At 42.1% G+C, this 22,374-nt stretch overlaps 1 protein-coding gene across 2 annotated transcripts in view; it reads right to left on the bottom strand.

Annotated features, from left to right (window-relative positions):
• Positions 1–1,211: 1,211 nt before the first annotated feature.
• The window catches only part of card11 (caspase recruitment domain family, member 11), a 29,923-nt gene continuing 8,760 nt past the window's right edge, over positions 1,212–22,374 (bottom strand). For both annotated transcript variants that reach the window (XM_084372081.1, XM_084372080.1), the window contains exons 3-25: positions 14,293–14,492; positions 14,000–14,137; positions 13,581–13,757; positions 12,074–12,222; positions 11,780–11,959; positions 10,682–10,828; positions 10,202–10,327; positions 9,695–10,051; positions 9,330–9,393; positions 9,038–9,234; positions 8,807–8,913; positions 8,635–8,675; positions 8,402–8,525; positions 8,108–8,309; positions 7,830–7,956; positions 7,469–7,712; positions 6,851–6,935; positions 6,434–6,529; positions 5,470–5,587; positions 4,123–4,305; positions 3,317–3,438; positions 2,253–2,368; positions 1,212–1,643 (exon numbers count right to left, since the gene is read on the bottom strand). In XM_084372081.1, coding sequence (XP_084228207.1) covers positions 1,439–1,643; positions 2,253–2,368; positions 3,317–3,438; positions 4,123–4,305; positions 5,470–5,587; positions 6,434–6,529; positions 6,851–6,935; positions 7,469–7,712; positions 7,830–7,956; positions 8,108–8,309; positions 8,402–8,525; positions 8,635–8,675; positions 8,807–8,913; positions 9,038–9,234; positions 9,330–9,393; positions 9,695–10,051; positions 10,202–10,327; positions 10,682–10,828; positions 11,780–11,959; positions 12,074–12,222; positions 13,581–13,757; positions 14,000–14,137; positions 14,293–14,482 — 3,495 coding nt within the window. In that variant the 5' untranslated portion in view covers positions 14,483–14,492 and the 3' untranslated portion in view covers positions 1,212–1,438. The remainder of the gene's footprint in view (positions 1,644–2,252; positions 2,369–3,316; positions 3,439–4,122; positions 4,306–5,469; positions 5,588–6,433; positions 6,530–6,850; positions 6,936–7,468; positions 7,713–7,829; positions 7,957–8,107; positions 8,310–8,401; positions 8,526–8,634; positions 8,676–8,806; positions 8,914–9,037; positions 9,235–9,329; positions 9,394–9,694; positions 10,052–10,201; positions 10,328–10,681; positions 10,829–11,779; positions 11,960–12,073; positions 12,223–13,580; positions 13,758–13,999; positions 14,138–14,292; positions 14,493–22,374) is intronic.

Here is a 22,374-nt window from a genome sequence, read left to right as displayed (position 1 = left end):
GACTTACATACACTTCAAGAAAATATAGAAATCTTCTGGCTGATGGTCTTGTTTGCTTATGCAGGTCATGTAGAGGCGTCAGTATTAAACTGAGACTGTTTCATAACCAGTTCAACTTTCATTGCATTTAAAAGAATGATAATAATATTCCTTACTGGCATTTCCTACAGCATTGATCCACCTTCAAATTTAATGTGAAATTCATGATATCATAATTAACTGATGGTACTGCAGGATGTCATTGTTGTCAACTGTTTGGCTCTGTTAACCAGTACTGTACTGTAATACTTACAACTTAAACTACTACCCTGTACTTACACAGTACTTTCAGGGGTGCGGGCTGGATTATTAAGCATCCACTGCTCTCATTGTGTTACCCTGTACTTACACAGTGCTTTGGTTGTAGCCTGCTGGCCGAAGGCATTTACAACTGTAAAAATGATTGTCACGGTACTACCATAAGAAAATACAAAAAGAATTTGTCCTTATCGGACTATTACATAGTAACAGAGAAATACGTTATATCATAATTAACATACGGTACAGCAGGATGTCATCGTTGTCAAACTGTTTGGTCAGTTTGTTAACCAGTTTGTTTGTTGATCAGTACTGTACTTTCCTCTTAAGTGTCCTTTTGTTCCAGTGATTCACATATGTATTCGTGTACAGAGCTCGAGACACATGTCGAGACACATGCTTATGCTAGTTATGAACTGAACATAGAGCTGTCACCTTGCGTTCAGATCACTCAGGACGGATGTTAATAACAGATCTGAATTCCCTCTTAACAGCTCAAAAGGAGGTATTTATTTATTTTAGGAGACCAAAGGTTCAGGTTCAGATCCTCTGGTTTACCTGTGTTTGCCTTTATATAAAAAAAGAAGAAGAAAAAAAAGTGATTCGACCTTTAAAGCTGAGTTGGCGTTTATGTAAAGATGTGGTGTAAATTTGCAAAGTGTTCTCAGTTCAGTTCTATTTATTCTGTTCAAATAGGAGTGATTCATCTTCTTACGTGACATTTTGGGAGAAGTGGTGCATAACCAATGAGCAAAGAAACAAGATATGCTTTGATTTGGGTTCAGTCATTGCAGCGTGGCGAGTCGACACTAGAGGACAGTATAATCAAAGTGAGGAGCATCAAACAGCTCTTTTAATGCATAACACTTCAAATGCTCAACTTTAAGTAAAAAGAAAGACCATTTTCGGATGTTTCCCATCTATTTATTTCTCTGAATCAAAAGAAAGGCACACATTTCTAAAATATAATAATAATGCATTTATTTTAAGTCTACAACAGAGTGTCCACATGTACATTTTTGAGTCTGAGCATAAATATAAAAATGCATAAAAAGCACGATGTAGAAGATGATTTGTGGTGTTCGGCGAAACATGTTTATTTTCATGTACAGACTGTTGTGTGTATCTGTGTGTGGTGTGTCTACAGGAGGTCCTGCTCCACCCACACCGTCTTCTTCTGCTCCTCCAGGATTCTGTCTTTGATGACCTTGATGAGGTCGTCCGTCCCTGCCCAGGCCTCGGGCTCCAGGCTGGCATAGAGGCAGGGAATGCCCTCCAGCTCCTTCTCTTTCGCCCGACACGACCTCACAAACTCATCCTCCGACTCCACGCGTAGAGGCAACTTCCTGTGTGGACAGGAAACAGGAAGGAAGCAGTGCTGTGGCGGTGAGTGTGGTATTGTTTGGAACCCAGTGTCTCTGATGAGATCCTGTAAACGCTTTGCAACAGTGGTTTGTGTGCTTTGTTGTTGATTCTCAGAGAGATTACACTGATGATACAATGACAATTTGTCTATTTAAAGGCACAGTCGCCTAGAAAAAACATGTCAAGAATCAGGTTTCGTTGACATTCACCAACAATAATTGAAAAGAACTGAAAAACTGAAGAATGCATCACCACTGACATCATTATTTAGGGTAAGGTGTCAAATTCTCACCATTGTAGACAGGAAAAAGCTCTTGTTCCTGTTTCTCTTATCACTGATTCAAGTTCACAACTATTGTGTCAATGCTGCTGAATTTCATTGTGCAGCCAACCTCAAATATAAATAGTTAGCTCAAGAGAGTCAAACAGCGGACGCGTCCTTTAACTATCTATTATCTCATCTCCTGTTTCAAATTAAAAATGTAATGCAAGGATTGACGTGTATTTGGAAAAAGTCTTGTGGTTGGCAGCTGTGTGGGGAAGAGGCAGTGGGTAAACGTGTGAGAGTGAGTGAGGTTCGTCGGGCCTACCGTAACTTCTTGACATTTCTCTCACAGATCTTGACGTAGATGATGATCGGGTAGATTTCTCTCCGCAGAAGGTCTTTGACGCAGCTCAGCTCAGCCTCCAGCAGGCAGTGTTTGCCCTGGTGACGGGTGGAAAAAATGCAAGTAATTTTAGACCTTTACCGTGAAATGCGGACACATGCTCTCATGATTGAACGCATAGATAAGTCCACAACACGTCACATTACAAAATGAAACTTTTCCAGCAGGCATTTTACCTGCTCGATCAGATCTTAGAGGACATGATGGTACTTTTCATTTCATTTCAAGTTAAGTCAGAAAGTCACAACTTTGTTTCTCTTCTGCTAGCTAAAGATGGATAATAATGAATTCGAGCATGAATATGATGAAAATTAAAAAGAAACATACAAAAAATTCAAAGAGGAAAAAAGCAGTTGTTAAATGAGTAGATTGACACCACTCTGATGTCTGTACAGTCAATATGAAGCCTTGGCCAGCAGCTAGTTAGCATAGCTTAGCACAAAGACTGGAAACAGAGGGAAACACTTAGCCTGGCTCTGTCAAATGGTAATAAAACTTCCTACCAGCACCTACATTTAGACAAAGCCAGGCTAGCAGTCTCCCCTTGTTTCCAGTCTTCATGCTAAGGTAAAGCTAACGCGCTGCTGGCTACATATTTAGCACATGTACCCAAGTGGTACTTCAAGCTATTGCATAATGTTAAATGAGTAATTTGATACAACGCTAATGTCTGTATGGTAAAATGAAGCCAGAGCCAGCAGCTAGTTAACATAGCTTAGCACAAAGACTGGAAATAGGAGGAAACAGCTAGTCAAATGGTAATATTAATATCATTTCCATATAAAAAATAGCACCTCTAGAGCTCAGTAATTATGGACAAAGCAAGGCTAGCAGTTTCACCTTGTTTCCAGTCTTCATGCTAATGTAATATTTAGCATACAGACGTGTGGTATTTCAAACTATTCTTTGAAGTGAAAATACTGCAAATTATGTGGGGCAAACACATATTAAAGCAGGTGCACACACACACACACACACTGGCATACCTTAGAAGCGACAACCTCGATGTTTTCTCTTGTGATGCATTCAAACGTGGCGTGTTTCTCTTTGTAGTGAATGAAAGGCTCCACATTCTGTTTCAGATGAAACTCTTCTTTGGACAGGGTGTCTGCAAAAAAAACCATAATAGAATAAACATAAAGACAAAGTTAAATACATATCTAACATGTTGGGAAACTGGTGAGACATAAATATAATGTGCTCATTCAGCACAGTACAATTAATACAGAAGGAAGAGAAACTTCTGAGGTTTTTGCCCTGGGGAATCTCCACAAAACAAAGATATCACACAGTTTCTCATCATGCCAGATGTTCAACTCTGTACCCCAGCAGCTCCCCTGTTGAGGGAGCAGAAGGTTTGTCATGGGACTGCAGTGTTCATTCTCTGTGGGCTTGACAGTACTAGCAACCTTTTTACATTACAGGGCGATAGCAGAATTAGCTGTAATATCTAAAATATCCCTGAATGGAGATTTAAGCTCCTCTGTGCCATCATTATCATCGTCGTCATCCTGCATCATCCCTCTAATTATCAACTAGGCCATCTTCCATCCTGCCCCCGCCATCTCTCTGGTTACACTCCCAAACATAAGCACTACAGTGCAGTACAATACCTGACCTGAATCCCAATGGTAGCTTCTCTCTCTCTCCTCCTCCTCCATTAACTACTTGTTCACACTATCTCTTCCATCTCTGATTCACAAAAGCTGAACACATTTGCAAACAAGATGGAAAAAGCCCTTTGAAAGCCCTCAGTTCACGTTTTGAACTGAGATTCCCATCATACGCTGACCTGGTTTGCAGATATTAAAGTCCATGGCTCCCCCCATGTTGAGGATTTTCTGGATGATGGTTTTGGCGAGAGCAGTGGGAGTGAACAGGACTGGTCTTCTCCTCTGAGTTCGCTGGGGGGTGACGGTACTGTAGGGAATCAGGTTCAAACTCCTGCTCAGCTCACTGTCTGGGTCAGCAGCATCTGTTTACAGCCAAGACAGCGCACAAAACAAAAAGAGGTACACATAATGATACAGCTGGAGCCTGAGAGACAAGAGAGCCTGAAGGTCCACGAGGAGAGTTATTGACCAGACTGTCTATTTAAATCCTCTCAGCTGGAAATTATAAGCTTTAGTTAACCTGCCCTTTGAATGAGCTAAACCGTAAACCACCATAAAACTTTCACCATTTTTTTAGGAATAAATCCCTCTGTTTGGTGTATTTAAGTGCTACTGAAGAGAAGATTTCTGGCTCAGAGTATGAGACTTTTTTTTTTGAGAAAATTACCTTTTCAGATGTGTATTATGAAATTCCATTCATTTTCACACTAAAATGGTGAATAGAAAAGCTCCTCCACCGAATTAAACTGCTGGATATCACTGTGGATCCTCCCCAGTCAATTACTTATATAAAGACAATATAGTATAGTATTTAATTAAATATGTCATCATTCGCATACACTTAAATGTGTGTTTTGGTCTCATCTGAAATAAGACGTGATGGATGCAAAATAGATCTCACTCATTTTCACTGGGTCTGGATGGGTCTGCCTTAAAGAGACAGGAGCGTTTTAGACAGAGGGGGGGAGTGCTGCAGCACTGGACGGTATGAGAACACTGATGTGTTTTTGAGCACTAAAGCGTAAAAAACCTATTCTAGTAGTAACCCGAAATAAAATGATGAACCTGAAAAAGAGCATAATATGTCTCCTTTAAATGACACTTCTTGATGTCACCTGTCACTGTGGTCATTGAACAGCTATTTCTTCTTGAACTGACATTTCACCTGCTCACAGTCCCCACACTTCAACACTTCCACTTCAACTGACGTTTCCACTATTTTTTACCACTTACACATCAAATGAAAAGTCAAGTCCCTTCACCACTCACACCTCAACTGACATTTCGGCAACTATTTCAGCACTTTCACTTCACCTTTTCACTGCTTGCATGTCAATTTAAACTTCCAACTTCATGAACTACTCTCTGCACTTCAACTGAAACTTTCAACATTTGCATGCAGACTGCTAATTCATCTAGTTTCACGTGTGAATTTTCACTAGTGTGCCATTTTGCACGTTTTTCGGGTGTTTTTGCCTTTTATAGAAGTTTCTTTGGTTGCTCGTGTGGCGTCACTTAGTCCTCACCTTCAGGTCGAAGCGTCTCAAGGCCTTGTCTGGGTAGTGTTGTGCTGCCTGAGTTGATGATCCTCACGCGCTCGCTGCTGTTCATTCGCTTGTACTTGATATCCACCCTGCTAACAAACTAGCACAAAAGAGTATTATTGGAGGCGTCTTAGCTGCACTGCTTTGTTCAGTAATGCCGCGCAGGTGGGAGATTACTTTCATGTTAACAATAATCCCAACTGGGGGAAACATTTTGACTTGAAACTTCTCAATCATTCATGACTATGACTGCTGACTACTGGTCACACTACATCATGTTAGCCAATGTGAACTGCTGAGTATACCTGCTACTGATTATGTCGGGAGTTTTAGTAGAAATGTGTGTTTTTCTTTGAAATATGCTAAGCATACAGATTCATACCTGAGTTAAGATTTTTGAATGTTTTAATATTATTTTGCAGTTGTAAAACCCACCGCCAACCTAACCCACTCAGCAAGAATGTGCTTACAAAATGTTTCATCTGGAATAAGAGGCTATCTTTGATAGCTTATTAGGGCTATTGCGGGTAAAAAAAAAAACAAATTACAGAGCCAGGGGAGGGGGATGACCTTGATCCAACCCTGCAAAATGAAGTCAAGCGTGTAGTTCTTGACAAAAAAAAATGTATCTGAGGGCTTTTTTCTCGAAAATTTAATAATTTATAGTCTAAGAGAACACAGCTGGACTCAGGGGTGTAATCTCAGAGAAAGTAAAAGTACATTTACCGATTTGATTTCAGGAAGTCTTCCTCTGAATGTTACTCCCCTCCCCCGGCTCCATTCATTTTTATTACCTTCAATGGCCCTTAAATGTCTTCAAAGCTATTTGATGTAAGTCACTGATAATAAAGTGCATAAAATTTATGATTCTGATTCTGATTCTGATTTAGGTGAAGTGAAGTGTTCCCTCATAATGATGTTTCAGGACATCTCTGCACCTCATTACCTGTATTATCTGAGTGAGGAAGATGCTGGCTCTCGACAGGCGTGGGCTGGCTTTAGGATCAGGAGAGGCGCCCGCTTCCTCTGGCATTAAATTGTGCTACACAGGAGCAAACACACAACTTACACACACACAATAACCAATGCGCCATTTTGACTTAAAAAGATGGAGAATTTATGACATATTAACAAAAAGGGTACAGATGGGGATGTCCTTATCATTTTTTTACATATATGTACTTATCTTTTATTATTAAGCCTACATTAAAATGAGTTGCACAACATAAAGAAAATGTGTTTGACAGCAGCATTGCCCTGCTCGACATAAAGAAAAGAAACTAGCTTCCTTTGATGGTTTCCTATATTTCTATACTGTATGTATATAAAAGCGAGAGAGAAACTAGCTCAGGTAGTTTCCTACCCGACTGTTGCGATGACTTTCATTCTCTTCTTTTCCCCCTCGGCACACTAACTTCTGAATCTTTACCAAGAGTAACTGCCGGGCCCTACATTCACACAGACACACACAGACACACACACAAGTCTTCATAAAATTGTCAAACTCAGGATTTTTACACAATTGCAAAAAAACATATCATCATATCAGAGTCTGTCTTCATATCAAGCTGCTTCCTGTGCTTCTTGGTGACAACAACCGGTCGTCGGACTCAGGTCTGAAAACTTCACAGAGGTCTGACTGTGTGTGTGTGTGTGTGTGTGTGAGACGATGTTGCTGCTGCGTCTGGGAGATAAGTGAAACTTTGCAAAGCAGAATAAGACCCCTCGAGACGCCTGCTGAACTTTGCATGATTGCTCAACTGTTGCATCACTTTTCCATCATGCTCAGGATCCTGCAGCACTAAAGCAGAACAGATGCATGGTACTCAGTTCCCTCCAGCATTTAAATGGACTCTCGACTCCACGCTGAGCCTGAAGCGTGTCCTTTAAATGTGCCACCTTTGTGTCAAAAACATAAGGTTTGATCCAGCTCTCAGTCTTAAAGTCAGCGTCTCTAGATTTTTAAAGGACTTCTCTGTACCTTGAGTTGCTGGGCATGGTGCCATGGTCGGCCAGGTCGTTGCCGGTGTAGGGGTCGACACGGGCGCACAGCCACTCGCAGCGGCCCTGGTGCCAGGTGTCCAGCACGTGCACCACTTCGTCGCAGCGCACGCTCAGAGAGCAGCTGTCTGATTGGCTGGAGATATTGAGGTTGACCCGGATGTAGAAGGAGTCGCCAGAAGCCAGAGTGCCGTCTGCCAGGCTCCTCTGAAGTCGACGGAAGGCTAAAACACACACACACACACACACACACACACACACACACACACACACAATTTAGTTATATATAGTTATGTATAAAACAAACAGATATTTACAAGTCTAATAAAAACATCACTTACAGTCATAGTTGGCTCGATAGTGCAGCTTGACTGGTCCAGAGCAGTGCTGTAGCATCCATTGGGCTTCTTCCTGTGTGCTGGTATCCAATGAAATGCTTTGGTTCTCCCCACGTATGCATCCCTCAAGCTGCTCAGCCAATCACAGCACAGGATAGACAAAGATTACACAGATTTAAGTATTCATGTTTTGTGTCCTCGTCCTGTGACGAGAAAAGCAAACAGGTATCTGAAAACATTTTTTTAAAAAGGGTTGTTGCCACTGTCAGCAAACTACATACCAACAGGAGGTGGTGGCCCTCTCGTAGCCCCACCTTCTCCGCGACCGAGCCCAACTGAACGGCTGAGATGAAAATCCCGCTTTCGTTGCCTCCAACGAGGCTGATGTCCTTCAGCAGGTTATCGCCCAGCAGCGACAGCTCCTGCACCGGCTTCAGAGAAGAGCTGATCCTCGAGAAGGAGGAAAGAGAAGGCCGGAAGGGCCTGCACACGGAAATACACATGTTTTAAAGTGGAAGACGTGTATGAGCTTCACTTGAAAATGACTCTTGTGCATGTAAACGTCCGTGCTGTACCTCTCCAGAGAGAGTTTCCTGAGGATATTGTTGACCTGCTCCAGGTCGTAAGTGTCCATCCCTTCTGACTGATGGGACGAGGATGATGAATGGACAGAAGGTGGACTATGATGCACTTCCTCGTCTAAGGACAGACGGAGAGATTAATAAAGAGATTGACACAAAATGGTCGACGTTTAGATAAATACAGTCAAAAAAGCAATTTCGGGGGAATGTGTAAAAGTAAACTTTACCAAACTCCATTTCCATGTTGTCACTGTCGAAGTCAGAGAGGCTAAAAGAGACCAAACATGAAATACATGAGTATTTTAAAGCCATTCAAGCACCTAACCATCTAAATCTACATGACTAACTAATCATATTAATCAAGAGCTGTCTATAATCATGGTGTTGGGCTGTGACTACCTGCGGGGGTGGAAGTCATGTTCCTTCTCCCTCTCTCTGCGGTACAGCGATGCTTTCTCCGGCGGCTCAGGGAGCGTGGACAGGATGCTGTCGTTACGGTAACGCAGCTGGAGAACAAAGCAGAAGTCCCAGTTACAGACTCAGAAACTCCAATTTGTCAAGTCACCAGTTTGTTAGAGCTCGGGAATATATCTGGCCTGCATGGAAAACGCAAAACACTTCAAACCTCACCATGTTTGGCCTGTTGGACGTTTCCACTAAAGAGAAGGGGGAGGGGGAGGGGGCCGGGGAGAAGGAGGAGGGGAGGATAGGAGCCGAGGAGGGCGAGAATATGGGGGACATCGGGAAGCTGGGTGAGGCAGGGAGGGAGTGGCTGTGCGAGTTTGGCATCTGGATTTCCAGACAGTCTCCTCCGCTGACGGATAGAGCTGAGAGTTGGAGACAAACGTGGATGAACTCGCTGAAATCTCACTGCTATGGTGGAATATTCTGCATGAATGAACGATATGTGACCGTGTGATACCTGCAGTCTGCGGGGCCTCTAAGATGACATCTTTAGGTACACAGATCGGAGACTTTACTCTGTTCTGAAATAGAAAACAGAGAAGCTTTTTAGTTTACAGCATTTCCTTGACAACATATACTTTCTCCCTCTAGGGGGGTGAATAGAGGTGCTGCAGCAAGGGACAGTATGATAAAAAATAATGTGTTTTGAACATTTAAGGATGCCGACATAATGAAAAATAAGTGTGAACCTGAATATGGGACTTTTTCGTGAAAAGAATTAAAGATCTATCAATTTTTCTCATATTTAGTCTTGAGAATATGAACTATTTATCATTTTTATACAAATGAAAAAAAGCTCATAGATCTACGACAGTGGCTGACCCTTTCTTTGAGGTTGGGTCTACGTCTGAGGCGTGGCTCGTCGGATAAGAACTTATCCTCCGGCGACTCATCGCTGGACCACTCTGATTGGCCCTGGATGGGTTTAAACTCCTCCCCCTGAGAGATGATGGTCGGAGGCAGGTCCCTCGGCAAACTCTGAACCTGCTCCAAAACGATGTCCTTGGACATCCGTCGCAGGCGAGACTCCAGGGTGACCAGCTTGGCCTCCTTGCGTACAATCTCTATATGGAGCTCGTCGCTCTTCTCCTCCAGCTCTCTGATCTGCTTGCGATATTTGTCTTTGTCGATGAGACTCTGAGAGAACTGGTGCTGGGCTTCGTCCCTGGCTCGAAACGCCTGCAGCAGTGGGAGAGTGGAGGTAAGAGACAAAAAAACGGCGACTAAAAAAACCTTTTTATTCATAAATACAAACAAACATGAGCAAAACTGCAAAGGTCATAATGCAGAGTGGCAGGAAACTGTGCATGTGTGTCTGTTTGCTCTCACCTGGTCCCTCTCCTTCTCCACCTCGTCTAGCTGGATGGTGATGGTGTCTATGCGGTTGCGATACATCTCACAGTCCTTCTGCAGCGTGGAGCTCTTCAGCTCCAGCTCCTCCTTCTCCTCCAGGTACTACACACACACACACACACACACACACACACACACACACAAACACACATATAGAACAACAGGTGTTATATATAGTTTATTAGAAAAAGGCAGATACAGGAAGAGAAACAGAGGGAGAAAAGAGAAAGACCATGTTACATAAAGAGAGAGGCCTGATGGGGGTTTCTACACAGGGTGTGTTTCACAGATGGTCTCATGGGTGTAAGACTCTCTGGTCATGGGTGTGTGTGTTTTTTTTTTTAACCATTCTGGTTCACATTCATACAGTCCCCAACATTCAAACAAGGATTCACAAGACCATTTATCTACTAGCTATCTATTACATGTATATAAATATGTAAATGTGTTTGTCACCTTATCTCTCAGTTCCTCTGCCTGTCTGACTTCGTCCTGGAGGGTGTAGAGGCGGTTGACCAGATCCTGTCTGTCCTCTAATGCTTCCAGTCTGTCGTGCTCCAAAATGTCAAGGATGGCTTTGTCTGATGCAGGTAGAGGGCCGGGCTGAGCAGTGACAGACACACAAACGGCTTTATGGCAGAGAATTATCACCCTACTCTCTGTTTCATGCTCGCCCTTCTTATTAGCTTCGTTTCTCTTAGGACGTGGTGGAGACCAAAACAGAGCTAAATGAGAGTGAATATGGAGTGGCACAGGGATAAGTCCTAAACTACGGAGATGAAGTACCATTTTTGGACGTCTGGTTCCTTCATGTTGATGTCAGCAGAGTTAGATGCCTGATATAAGGTCTTTGCTTAACAAAAGCTGAAGAGATTTTCTCATTTTGTTCTACAACATAAATTACGTCAGGAAGTACCACACTTTACCTCTAGCAATTTAATTGACGCTTTGAAAATCACAACAGTGGCGTTCTTCTGTGAAGATTTTCTTGCTGAGCAAAACGTGCAAGAATCATAAACTTGTGTTTGACAAAGAGGTTTTTTTTGACAATTATCCAAAACGCAATGGAATATTCCCATAGGCGTTTTGCCAAAGGACCCAGGGTGATGCTAACTTCCTGGTTAGCATGCAAAATTACGTCGTCACCGTGGCTCTATTGGACCAACATGTGTTGGCAAGCCAGAAACACTATTCCAAGCTAATGCTCATGTTGCTATGTGTCAGCTGGATGTGTAAATAGGCAACCGTTAGCTATCATGTTGGCCACATCATTTTTTACAGCTTGTTGCTGCCAAAACAAAACAAGTAATACCTGTTTAGGTTCTGAGGAAAATGTAACAGAGTTCCAGGTTGTTATTGGCTGAACATGTATTTTCCTAAACACAACAGTAGATTAGCAGTAGTAGTCATCCACTGCATCTGATGTAGTAATGCAAAAAATACTCTGTACAATGCAATTTGTTGGTCTTGATCTAAGCCAAACAGCTCTGCTTTACTGACTGTAACACTTTGGGCCACGAGCTATTGAATAACATCCTCAGGGTAGGTACGTACTTGTATGATGGACTGTAGCTCCTGTAGTTTGATCTTGAGCATTTCGTTCTCTCGTTCCAGCTCAAAGATCTGCTCTCTCTTCGGTCGGTTCTCAATGTCGTTCTTCAGCTTGAGACTTTGCCTCCTCTCCATTTTACACTCTTCCTCCAACTTGTTCAGCCGGTGCTTCAGCTGATCGATCTGCACACACACAGAGGACACAGAAAGAAAAGTGAGACACGGACACGTCAGAGAGTGAGCTGGTTACAATTTAATGATAATGTGTGTTTGAATGCATTCACAGGCCATCAGTACCTCTAGCTGCAGGTCTCGGCTCCTCATCACAGCCATGTTCTTCTCCTCGCTCAGCGTGGCGTACCTCATGGCCAGTTTGTAGTTTTCGTCCTTCACTCTCAGCAGCTCGTCACTGTAGGTGTTTCTCTCTTCTCTCAGCTTATTGTACCCTGGAGAACCAGCCGCAGTCATTTATACAGTACTACATGAGTCCGCTGTGCTTGTGCTTGTGTTTTTTGTGCTTAATGTTCAACTAGTTCAATATTTAATCAATTTAAAAAAATAAAATGCTTTTTTTTAATTCTTCTTATTTTTTTCTCATCAAGCTCATCTCGACCAGGAAATGTGTGTCAAAATGCCGACTGTAGCGTCCTCATGTGAGTGTGCACTACACTGCCACTGACACGAGTGGACCCGGGCTGAACAGTATTCTCTATTTATTTTTAGCTTTTGTTCGAACATGTTTGGTGTACCAGCTGCAGGTTTCAACTAAACAGGACATGATGATGAATACCACAGTGTCCCGGTTTCATGATAGATGATATGATTGGCAAGTTGGCCTTAATAAACCCAACTGTGGTGCACCGAGCAGGGTAAACCAAGCCTGTGTGGTGGGGGAGCAGTTTCAATACATGGTGGGGACTTTTGATTTGGATTAGATGTTTGATGCGCTGATCATCTATCACGAATGATTCGACCATACTAAAGATCATATTGACAATAATTTCATGTGGACAAATATCTACAAAAAATAATAATAATACATGTACAGAGCTTGTAGAAAGGTGCAGAATAAAAGTTTCTCTTTTCAATCAAAACATTATTACGATTTGATGTCAATGCTAATCAGCCAGTGTCAGCAACGTTAACTAGCTTGGCTTTGCAACATAGATGTTTGTTAGCAAGCGTCAAGCCCCCAGGACGAGCGCCAGGCTCTGAAGCCGACTTTCGTAGTGGCCAAACTGTTTAATCACAACATTAAGTGATGCACCAGGGCCCAAAAAGACTCACGCTAATATTAAACATTGTAAAAGAAGCGATTGCAAGACGGTGGATAATTTTTTTTGAGCGTCACAACCACAGCAGAATGACTTGTTTGACTATCATGATTTAAGGCACTCAGTCTAGACGAGCCGCAAGATTAAATCATTTTATCAAAGTTAGCCGGCTCAGCTGGCAGGAGCCTCTACGCTTATAGCTGGCAAGTGGAGCCATTTTGGCTTGATGCACCACTGAGCAGCTTTCACAGGAATTAATTGGGCTCCACCTCCAGGTCTGTATCCACGTTTAATGTAACGTCTATGGCAAGAGTTTGCAACGTTAAGTAGTGCAACAACTGGCAACCACTTGAGGGGGCAGAAGATTTGATACAATGAAATTGGGGAGATGGAATGCTGCATTTAGCGGCTAAATGATATCAATAACACCTTTAAGTCGTCTTTTATCAAAAGACTGCAGCAGGGAAACACAGAGGGGGCCTTGCATGTCACGATCAAACAATATCTCAAATAATAACATGTATTTTTACTCTGTTGGAAGGCCTGAAGCTCCTGATTGGCCAGCCGCAGCTTCTTCTGCTCGTCCTCCAGGGTGCAGTTCTTCCTGCTGAGCTCGACGTGCTGCAGGGTCTTGACTTTGGACTGCTGCTGCAGCTTCATCACTTCGTTCATCAGGAAGTGGGTCAGACCCTCGTGACCCTCCTCCACTGCAGCAAAGGAAACACGTACAGAGTGTAACATACGCTACATGCTGTATATCTACATCTGTGCAGTGAGACAGGACTGCGCTGCACGCTGATTTGTATAAATCTCAGATTCAAACATGAACATGCAGAATAAGATTTAAGAAACGTGTTGCAGAGATAGTGTTACTGATATGACTGTATTTCATATATACAGTGCATATATAAGTTGTACGTGTGACTGCATACAAAGGTTTCAGCCTCACCCACGATGGTGGAGAAGCGTCGTGTGGGATCCCTCCCTGTGACCAGCTTGTACAGGTCAGGGTAGTAAAACTCCAGACTCTCCAGGAACGCCACGTACCCCCGCTCTCCTTTAGTGTGGAGGATGTCAAGTAGACGGCCTGACAAAGGAGAGATCAGCGTACTTACATTTCAGCACACAAAAGCACCTGCCTTGGCTGCACACAATGCAGTGTGAGGAGTTGTTGTTGGAGTCAGATCATTCATAGGTTCATAGCCTCTGAATAGCCACACTTCCACACTTCCTTCTACCTACTTGTGCGGTTTGCTTTGGACACCAGCAGCATTGAGTTGAGGATCTCATCCTCGTCCTGTTCATCCAGGACTTTGCACTGGCGGAGGTAGGGGGTGAGCTTTGCCGGGGAGATGATGCGACACAGTTCGTAACGTTTGCACTCCACCTTCTCCCACAGCGCCTCCACATCTTCAGAAGTCCCGTTTTCCATCTCTGGCACCCTGAAAAGTTGTAAAAGCAACAGTGTCATCCTGAATTATCATCACAGCTGAATCAAAGAGATGTTCACTGCAGGGCCGATAAGAACTACAACGTATGCATGTGTCTGTTGATGATACTGAAATGTCATCTGTGGTTGTTCTCCTGCGTAATATTCAAATTGCGAGTGCACAAGTTGGAACAAAAACGCAATTTCCTAATGTTCTGAGGAAACACCCGCTGCCACCATGATGTCTTAGCCTACTTGTGGTTAGTTGTCTGCACGACTGATCAAAAAACTGGTCATGAAACACAATTTTACAGTCATCTGTTCTTTTTTTAGCGGTTTTCCTCTTCCGGCTTCAAAAGAAAGAGGACTCAAGCAATCACAGTCACACAATTAAAGACAGTGATTTTAAAACATGATGCTGATGTTCACTCATGCCACAGTCAGTATTATAAGAAATGAGTGGAATTTTGGCACATGACTATATTTTAAGTTATGCCACTGGCATGGATCTAAAGATGGTCAGTCCATCATTTCAAACTGTTCGACGGATTGCCATGAATTTATGTACAGACGATGAATCCTACTGACGTCCACAATGTCACTGACGTTTCCAGTCTAGCTCAAACATTTAACATTAACGTTTCTGGCTTTAAGTGAAATATCTCCACAACTATTGGCTGGAGTGTCATGACATTTGATTCACATGTCTATGACGCGTTCTATCTTTGCTGATGATCCCCTGACTTTTAATCCAAAGCAACACAATGACGTTTTAAAGTTCCCTTTATTCACTTTTTATTCATTAAAAGGTAGAAATGTTGTTGGGGGGATGTCAGAAAAGCTCCTTTTTGGGGAGGGCTGGCATTACACTGTAGGGAAAAGGAAAAAGTAAACCATCAGGTGCTGTAGCTACATGACATGGGCTACAGAGCATTGTTAGTGGTATTCAAGAGTAGTGCTGCTGCACCTGAGCTGCAAATTAGTGATCTAGCTTTTGTTTAGCAAGATAAGATGCGTCTTCATGTTTTTAAGTACACACTCACTCTTCTCTCCAACTGAAAGCTGACGCACACACAAACCGCCGAACCTAAAGAGAAAAAAACTAATATTTCTAATAAAAGTGTGATATTGATATTGAACATTTAGCCTCCTACAGTCCTTCTGCTATCTATTTCTCATGTTATACCCTCAAATATGGCATCCAATATAGATACTTTTCGAGATATTGTATCAAAGTTAGAAATTTCAGTGTCATGCCAACACTACTGCAACATCAGCTGTAATGATGGACATGGTAAACCTTATAACTACCAACATCAGCTTGTCATTGTGAGTATGTTGCCCTGCCAGCATTAGCATGGCAACACTGCTATGCAAAGAAGCCGAGCCTCACAGAGCTGGAAGCATGACTGCAGAGTCTTTTTTCATTCAAATGCTCTGTGGTGAGGCGGAGGATAAAACTGTCACTGAAATTGACTCTGGACGTTGTCAAACTCATAATCCAAGCTGAGTCAAAGCTGAGTCACACTCAGTGGCCTCATTTATACCTGAACTCTTAACATCATCATCATCACATTACAGTGTGCCTGTTTGATTCATAAAAGATGCTGAGTATAAAAAAAGCTTGCTTTCTGCAGGTTCTAGGAATCACATTCATACCTGTGATCTATAAATCTCTCATCAGCTTAAATTGATTCACGTAGCTTGGGAGTGTGCTGCCGCTGCACTTTGTTTAAAGCTCATGCAAAGTTCACCACATGCTTGAATGCATACGCATCCCAAACTGCAGTACCCTGACATAACCAGGAGGAAAATCTGTAGACTAGACTTTGCTTTAAAGCCCCCCGGTGCTCCCGTGTTTGAAAAAAATGCAGCAAAATTGCCCTTTCGGATGCCCCTATGGTAGATAACACATGGTAGTGCCCCCGAGGGTGTCTTAGCAGTTCACTACGGCTGTAGCACGACTTTCTGCACGCTGGTGCCCTGTTTGTTTTTTCACCCCTGTCCTTCAAACAATCTGACTCCACCGCTGCCACCACTACGTCCCAGCAGTAGATCCCTTTGGGACAGGCTGCTGTGGATGGAGTGTGTATGAATGGAGAGAAAAGACTTGTGAATGACAGGCCGCGGTCACTAAGAACACAATGATGTGCTCCAGGCTAAATAAGTAACCACTATTAAAACAAATCTATTAATTATCTGCAAATCAGCCCGGTGAGGCTCAGTGAAGTACACGAGGACGGAGCGAGGGCGGATCCCACACACTCTCCACTTCTTCGTCTGTTTCCCTCGTAAACACATAAACTTTAACCAACTGACGTCTTTCCATTTGCATCTCCTTTTTTTTTTCAACTTTTCTACAGACATACTTCTTTCTTTATCTTCCTCTAACTCCCACTTGATTTCCTCTCGCTATCATTTCACTCTCTCTCTGACACACACACACACACAAACACACACACACACACACACACACACACACACACACACACTGTCCATGCACCTCTGGGATTTGCATGCTGTCTGGCTAGTGGGTGATATCCTACAATCCAGCTTTGTGACTTGCAGCCTACAGTTAGGCAAATTCAAGCAGCCATTACTCATGTAAACACACACTTTTGCATACTACTGTCACCTGGAACTTATGTGACAAATTGAGCTTGTGCTTTTAATACACACACACACACTCACACACACACACACTGTGGTTTAAATGATTTCTATCGTTTAATTCGGTTCCTTTCGGTGGCTGTCTGTGTATTATATTATCTTTTATCTTTTATTATATTCATCTATTATATGATCTTTTCAAATATTTAGACACTCGGCGTATAAAATCAATGATACGCTTCTTTTCAAACGCAGCGCGGGGCTCGCAGAAACACTTGAAGCTATTATTTGCGTCTGCACTGTGTGTATATACTGCCACATTAGCAGCAGATGACGAAACCACAAGCGTTCTCACCAACACACACCCATGCACTCATGCAGAAGTACACAGTGCATGCACACACACACCCTCAGCTACACACACAGACCCCTTCAGTAACCACATACTTGTTTCCTCTTCTCTCTTCTCTTATTTTGGAGTTCATTACCGAGAAAACTCATCCTTGCTTCCTCCTTTTCAAACCAGATGTGAGTAGTCGCTCTCTTCCTGTATTCTCTTTTAGTCCTCTCAAGCAGCCACGTTTGTTTATAGTAATGTGGTCAGGGGACTTGATTGGGGTTTTTTTAGAGCAGCGTATATGTTAGTGTGCGTGTTCGCACGAAACCTTGCATTTTCCATTTTCCAGACATTAAAGAAGCGGAAACAGGAACACAACTACCGTACGTACATACTCTCTTCAGGTAAATCACGTTTTATGTATCCGGCCCTAAAATCATAATTGTCCTCAGGGGGCAGCACACGACACCTTCTCCCCACAGGGCCTCTGTTATAGTAAAGAAAAACTCCCTCGTAAAACCCTTTAAACAGGGAAAAGATGCAAGAGACCTCAGGTAGAAACATGCATTCAATGTCGTGTTTACAGAAGAGACCAGCAAAGTCACATTATGCCTTTATGTTTATATTAAAGCTGCTGTAAGCGTTAGCTGTTTGCTAACTTCCTGTCCACTTTGCAGTTAGCAGCTCCCTCCCTCCTCTCTAACACGCGCACTGGTAATCACCGGACGCAAACAGGAGGATCCCGTTCACGAGCAGACAGGAACGCCTATTTATGGAGTGTCTGTCCTGATTGGATGAAACAGGCAGGGATGCCAGAAAATGTATTTTTCCTTTGCAGGAGGAGGAGAGACGTCGGTTACTGACCAAACAGTCTGAAGCAGTGATTACTGTTATTTGACACCTAGATGTATCACTAACAGCACCTTTAAGTGCTGTTGGCCACCATTTTGTCAACAAAAGAGTTGCAAGAGACCACATCCAACATTATTCAAACAAACTCAATGTCACAGATCATGCAGGTGCATCATGTGCAGTATGATTAAATGCCTTATAGCCAAAATCAAACTGCTGTAAGAACCTCACATGCATTTCATTTGCAATGTACGTAAAGGCATGAACATGCTAGGGTTGTGCTTATTTTCTGTAAATTCACTGAATTAATAGTTTATATAAAATGACCACATAGAAAGGAATGTCTCTTATTAACATTTTGAATGATATGCTCAACAAATTAGAGGATAAATTCACCCAAAAATGAAAATTCAGTCTTTACTCACTCACCCCCATGCCCGTAGAAAGTCGGGATGAAGTTTCAAAGTCCACAAAACATTTCTGGAGCTCAACAGCAAAACAGTGTCGTAGCGTTCTCCTAAACAACTGAAGTAGACGGGGGGTGAAAAAACAAAAGAACACAAAGAATGGAGCCATTTTATGGTTAACGTTTAAAACAAGTCCCCATCTACATCAGAAGAGGAGGATGCTGCAGCTCCGTTTCCCTTTGAAGCTCCAGAAATGTTTTGCCGACTACAAAGCTTCAACTGACTTTCCATCGTCATGAGGGCGAGTAGACGACGACTGAATTTTCATTTTTGGGTGAACAGTTGCTTTAAAGATAGGACATGTAACATTCTGCATTGAAATATCTAAAAATGACGAGATTTTTGTGACATACTTTGTTGAGTTATGTGCTTTGGTCACCTTCTGCTATAACTTTGAGGAAGGAAGTCTGTAAACATGACTAAACATAACAAGAATTAAACTTCAGGACGTAACGTTGTCAGTGAGTCACGTCAGCTAGATTTTCATCAGCAATAGTGGTGAAAGACAACATCTCCCATGAGCCCACGCTACTTATATCTTTTGGTTTGTTTAATTAAGAGATGCCTTGTGGTAGAACTGACATACTGTTCCTTAAAGCTACACGTAACTTAGCATCCTTAAAACAAGAGGAGAAGTTCAGGTAGATTTTAAGTTTTAGTGGAAAAGAAAATAGATTTCCACTGATTTTCCATTATTTTTCATTATGCTGATATCAATGTCTGCAGCTGATCTGAATGACTTCTTGTCCAGCTGTTGGATGTGTTCATTCAAACCAAACAGACTTTGTGTTTTTCTCTGTTTATATGATGATTGCGTCAATTTGACACAGAATGAAACAATTATCTGTGCGGGGTTTAAATATCAGTAATTTCCTCTTTGTTTTCTTAGAAATGTCAAACATAGATGAACTCCACAAAGCGGGCTCCATTGTGACCCAGATTTATGACTCTGTCAGCCGACCACGACAGCTATATTATGCAGAATTTATATCAGGGAGTTCATCACAGCGTTGATCAGAGTAAATGTGCTACTGGCCCATATACTATAAGGTACAAGGTTTGTTTATTTATCATTTTATAGCACAGGGTCGGATGATCAAACACTGGCTGTTTTTTACCTTTATGTTACTCACTGAACAAAAAGGATATAAATGGATGAATCAACAACAGGAAATAAAAATATGATTATATATCATGACTATTTATATGGTGGAGTGCTGAGGGGAGTATGTCATAATAAATAACAATAGGATGATGATGATAACTTATTATTGCATTCAATAACAGAGTATTGATTTTTATGAATACCTTCCTGAAAAAAACATAACTTCATACACACACACACACACACACAAGGCCTTAGGCTATATTGTGACACATCATATTTATCTCTTCCTCAAAAGTGCTTCATAAATACTAGGACTGGGTGACAAAATCAAATATCACAATCATTTTGAGCAACTACCTATAACACAATGAGATTATTGATAAATAATCATCAGTGATGTGGATCTAATGACTGAGAGTGAATCTTTACTGTGATGCTGCCTTCAAAACCAGGAAAAGACGACACTTCTGACATCCGAAATCTAAGATGATATAAGGATGAAGTCTACTGACTGCGCAGAGCGCTTTACAACACTTGTCATGTTCACACTTTCACACACACATGGCAGGGGCTGCCGTGCAAGGTGCCAACTGCTCATCAGGAGCACTTTGGGGTTCAGTATCTTGCTCAAGGACCTCGACGTGCAGCCGGGGGAGCTGGGGATTTGAACCAGTGACCTTCTGATTGCTGATAGACCCACTCTACCTACTCAACTACAGCTGCTCATATTACGGTAATGATATTTATAGTTTATTTTGACCAGCCCACGCACCACATCCTCTGTCTACATCAGAGGAGCTGATTGATATTTCTTTTCCCTCGTCTTTACTTGCAAGCGTTCGATATTGAGGTAATCCAAAAGTAACGGAGAGTAATCAAGATACATTACTATCATCATTGTTAATTATTGTGATACATGGATTATGTTACTGACAATTTTTAACAGCTAATAAGTGATTGTTTCAGAATACACTTTTAAAGTAACCCTCTTAAGTTTCTTTAAGAGAAACAAATCATTGTTGAGCTTTCCTTACCATATTATTGATCATTATTATTATTATATATGACGACAATGATGATACGATGACAGAGCCCGACTGATATGTCAGTTGGCTGATGTTATTGGCTGATATCACAGATATATCAGTATTGGTATGTCCGATATGCGGCGATATTAAAACCTTCTTTTTTAGAGATTATAATGCAGAATATGCAGGATAATTTCTAATAATTAAATCACAGTGAAGTTATTGTCACCAGTGTTGAGGGATCACAGCCAAAGATGTGCGTATATTGGCTGATATATTGACATTAGACATTTCATTCTCCCTATCGGTAGTAAGTGAGTTAAGATTATGATGCAATCTAATATCAGTGCACAAAATCTGGAGAACATTTTGCTTTCCACTGTACGACACATGCAGTTTGTATTATGTTCTGGCACGCACATGATCACGTCCTTCAGGGTTGAAATTAACGCTTCGCTCTCTTCTTTAGCTTCACACAAACTCAGAGAAGACGATTCAAACACAGAGCTTGAGACAGTGAGACAAGGCTCACTGATTCTATAGGGGCTGTGTCCGGGCTCCCTGTCGGCGCACTGGACTGGGATTGGCCGGCCGGCCAGCTGATAGGCAGATATGATTGGTTCAGGTGTACGAACCATCATAAAGGCTCTATTGTCCAGCAGAATGGCTGAAGCTTATAGGAATTTGATATGTGGACCCTGTCTGTGGAGAAAGAGGGGAGTGAGACCCGGCTCTTCTAACGGCTGATGTGCACCTTGCATGATTTGATTGAAATAGTCAGCTTAGTTTTAAAGGTGCAGTATGTAGTTTTATGGGGGAAAGATCTTCACTGACTTTATTTATGCTTAAACAAAGTAAATACAAACTCTCTCCATTTTCATGACTGAATAAACTAAATAAACAAACTGACGTTAAAGGACAACACAGTTTCATACTGCTTTACTTTGTTTATATGTGGCGGACCCTGCCACCTTTGTAGCTTCAAACAGTGTTCTGGGACCTTATTTTCCTCTGAGAACAGCTTGTTTATTCACTTATGGAAAAAACTGTTTGTATTATTACCTCATTAATATTGTAAATATCAAAACTCAGAGTTTGAATTTCTTCTCCAAAACTACACAACATAACTGCCCCTTATAATATAATATCACACAGACAAATAGTCTAATTAGTTTGGTTTCTAGAAGCTGCTTGGCCTCAAAGACTAACTGAATTGTGTCTTCCTGTGTTAGTGAAAGTTTTGTTTCTCTTGTGCATAACTATAAACAGTTTCCTTTCATATTGCAACACATTCCAGCATCAACAATGGCATCCATTGCATCTGCATCTCCCCGGCTCTCCCTCCACAGGGTCCCTCTGTCTCCTGCACCTGCTCCTGGAATCCCAAACATTTTGATAAAGTCTCAGCGATGACAGAAACTCAGATACTGCGTTACCAAACTAATAACTGTCTCCGATTACAAGCCAAGAAGATGTCAGCCTTGCTCCAGCCT

This window comes from Pagrus pagrus (genome assembly GCF_965226575.1).
Source record: "Pagrus pagrus genome assembly, chromosome: 13".
NCBI classification, from domain to species: Eukaryota; Metazoa; Chordata; class Actinopteri; order Spariformes; family Sparidae; genus Pagrus; species Pagrus pagrus.
This window is presented reverse-complemented; position numbering and strand designations above follow the sequence as displayed.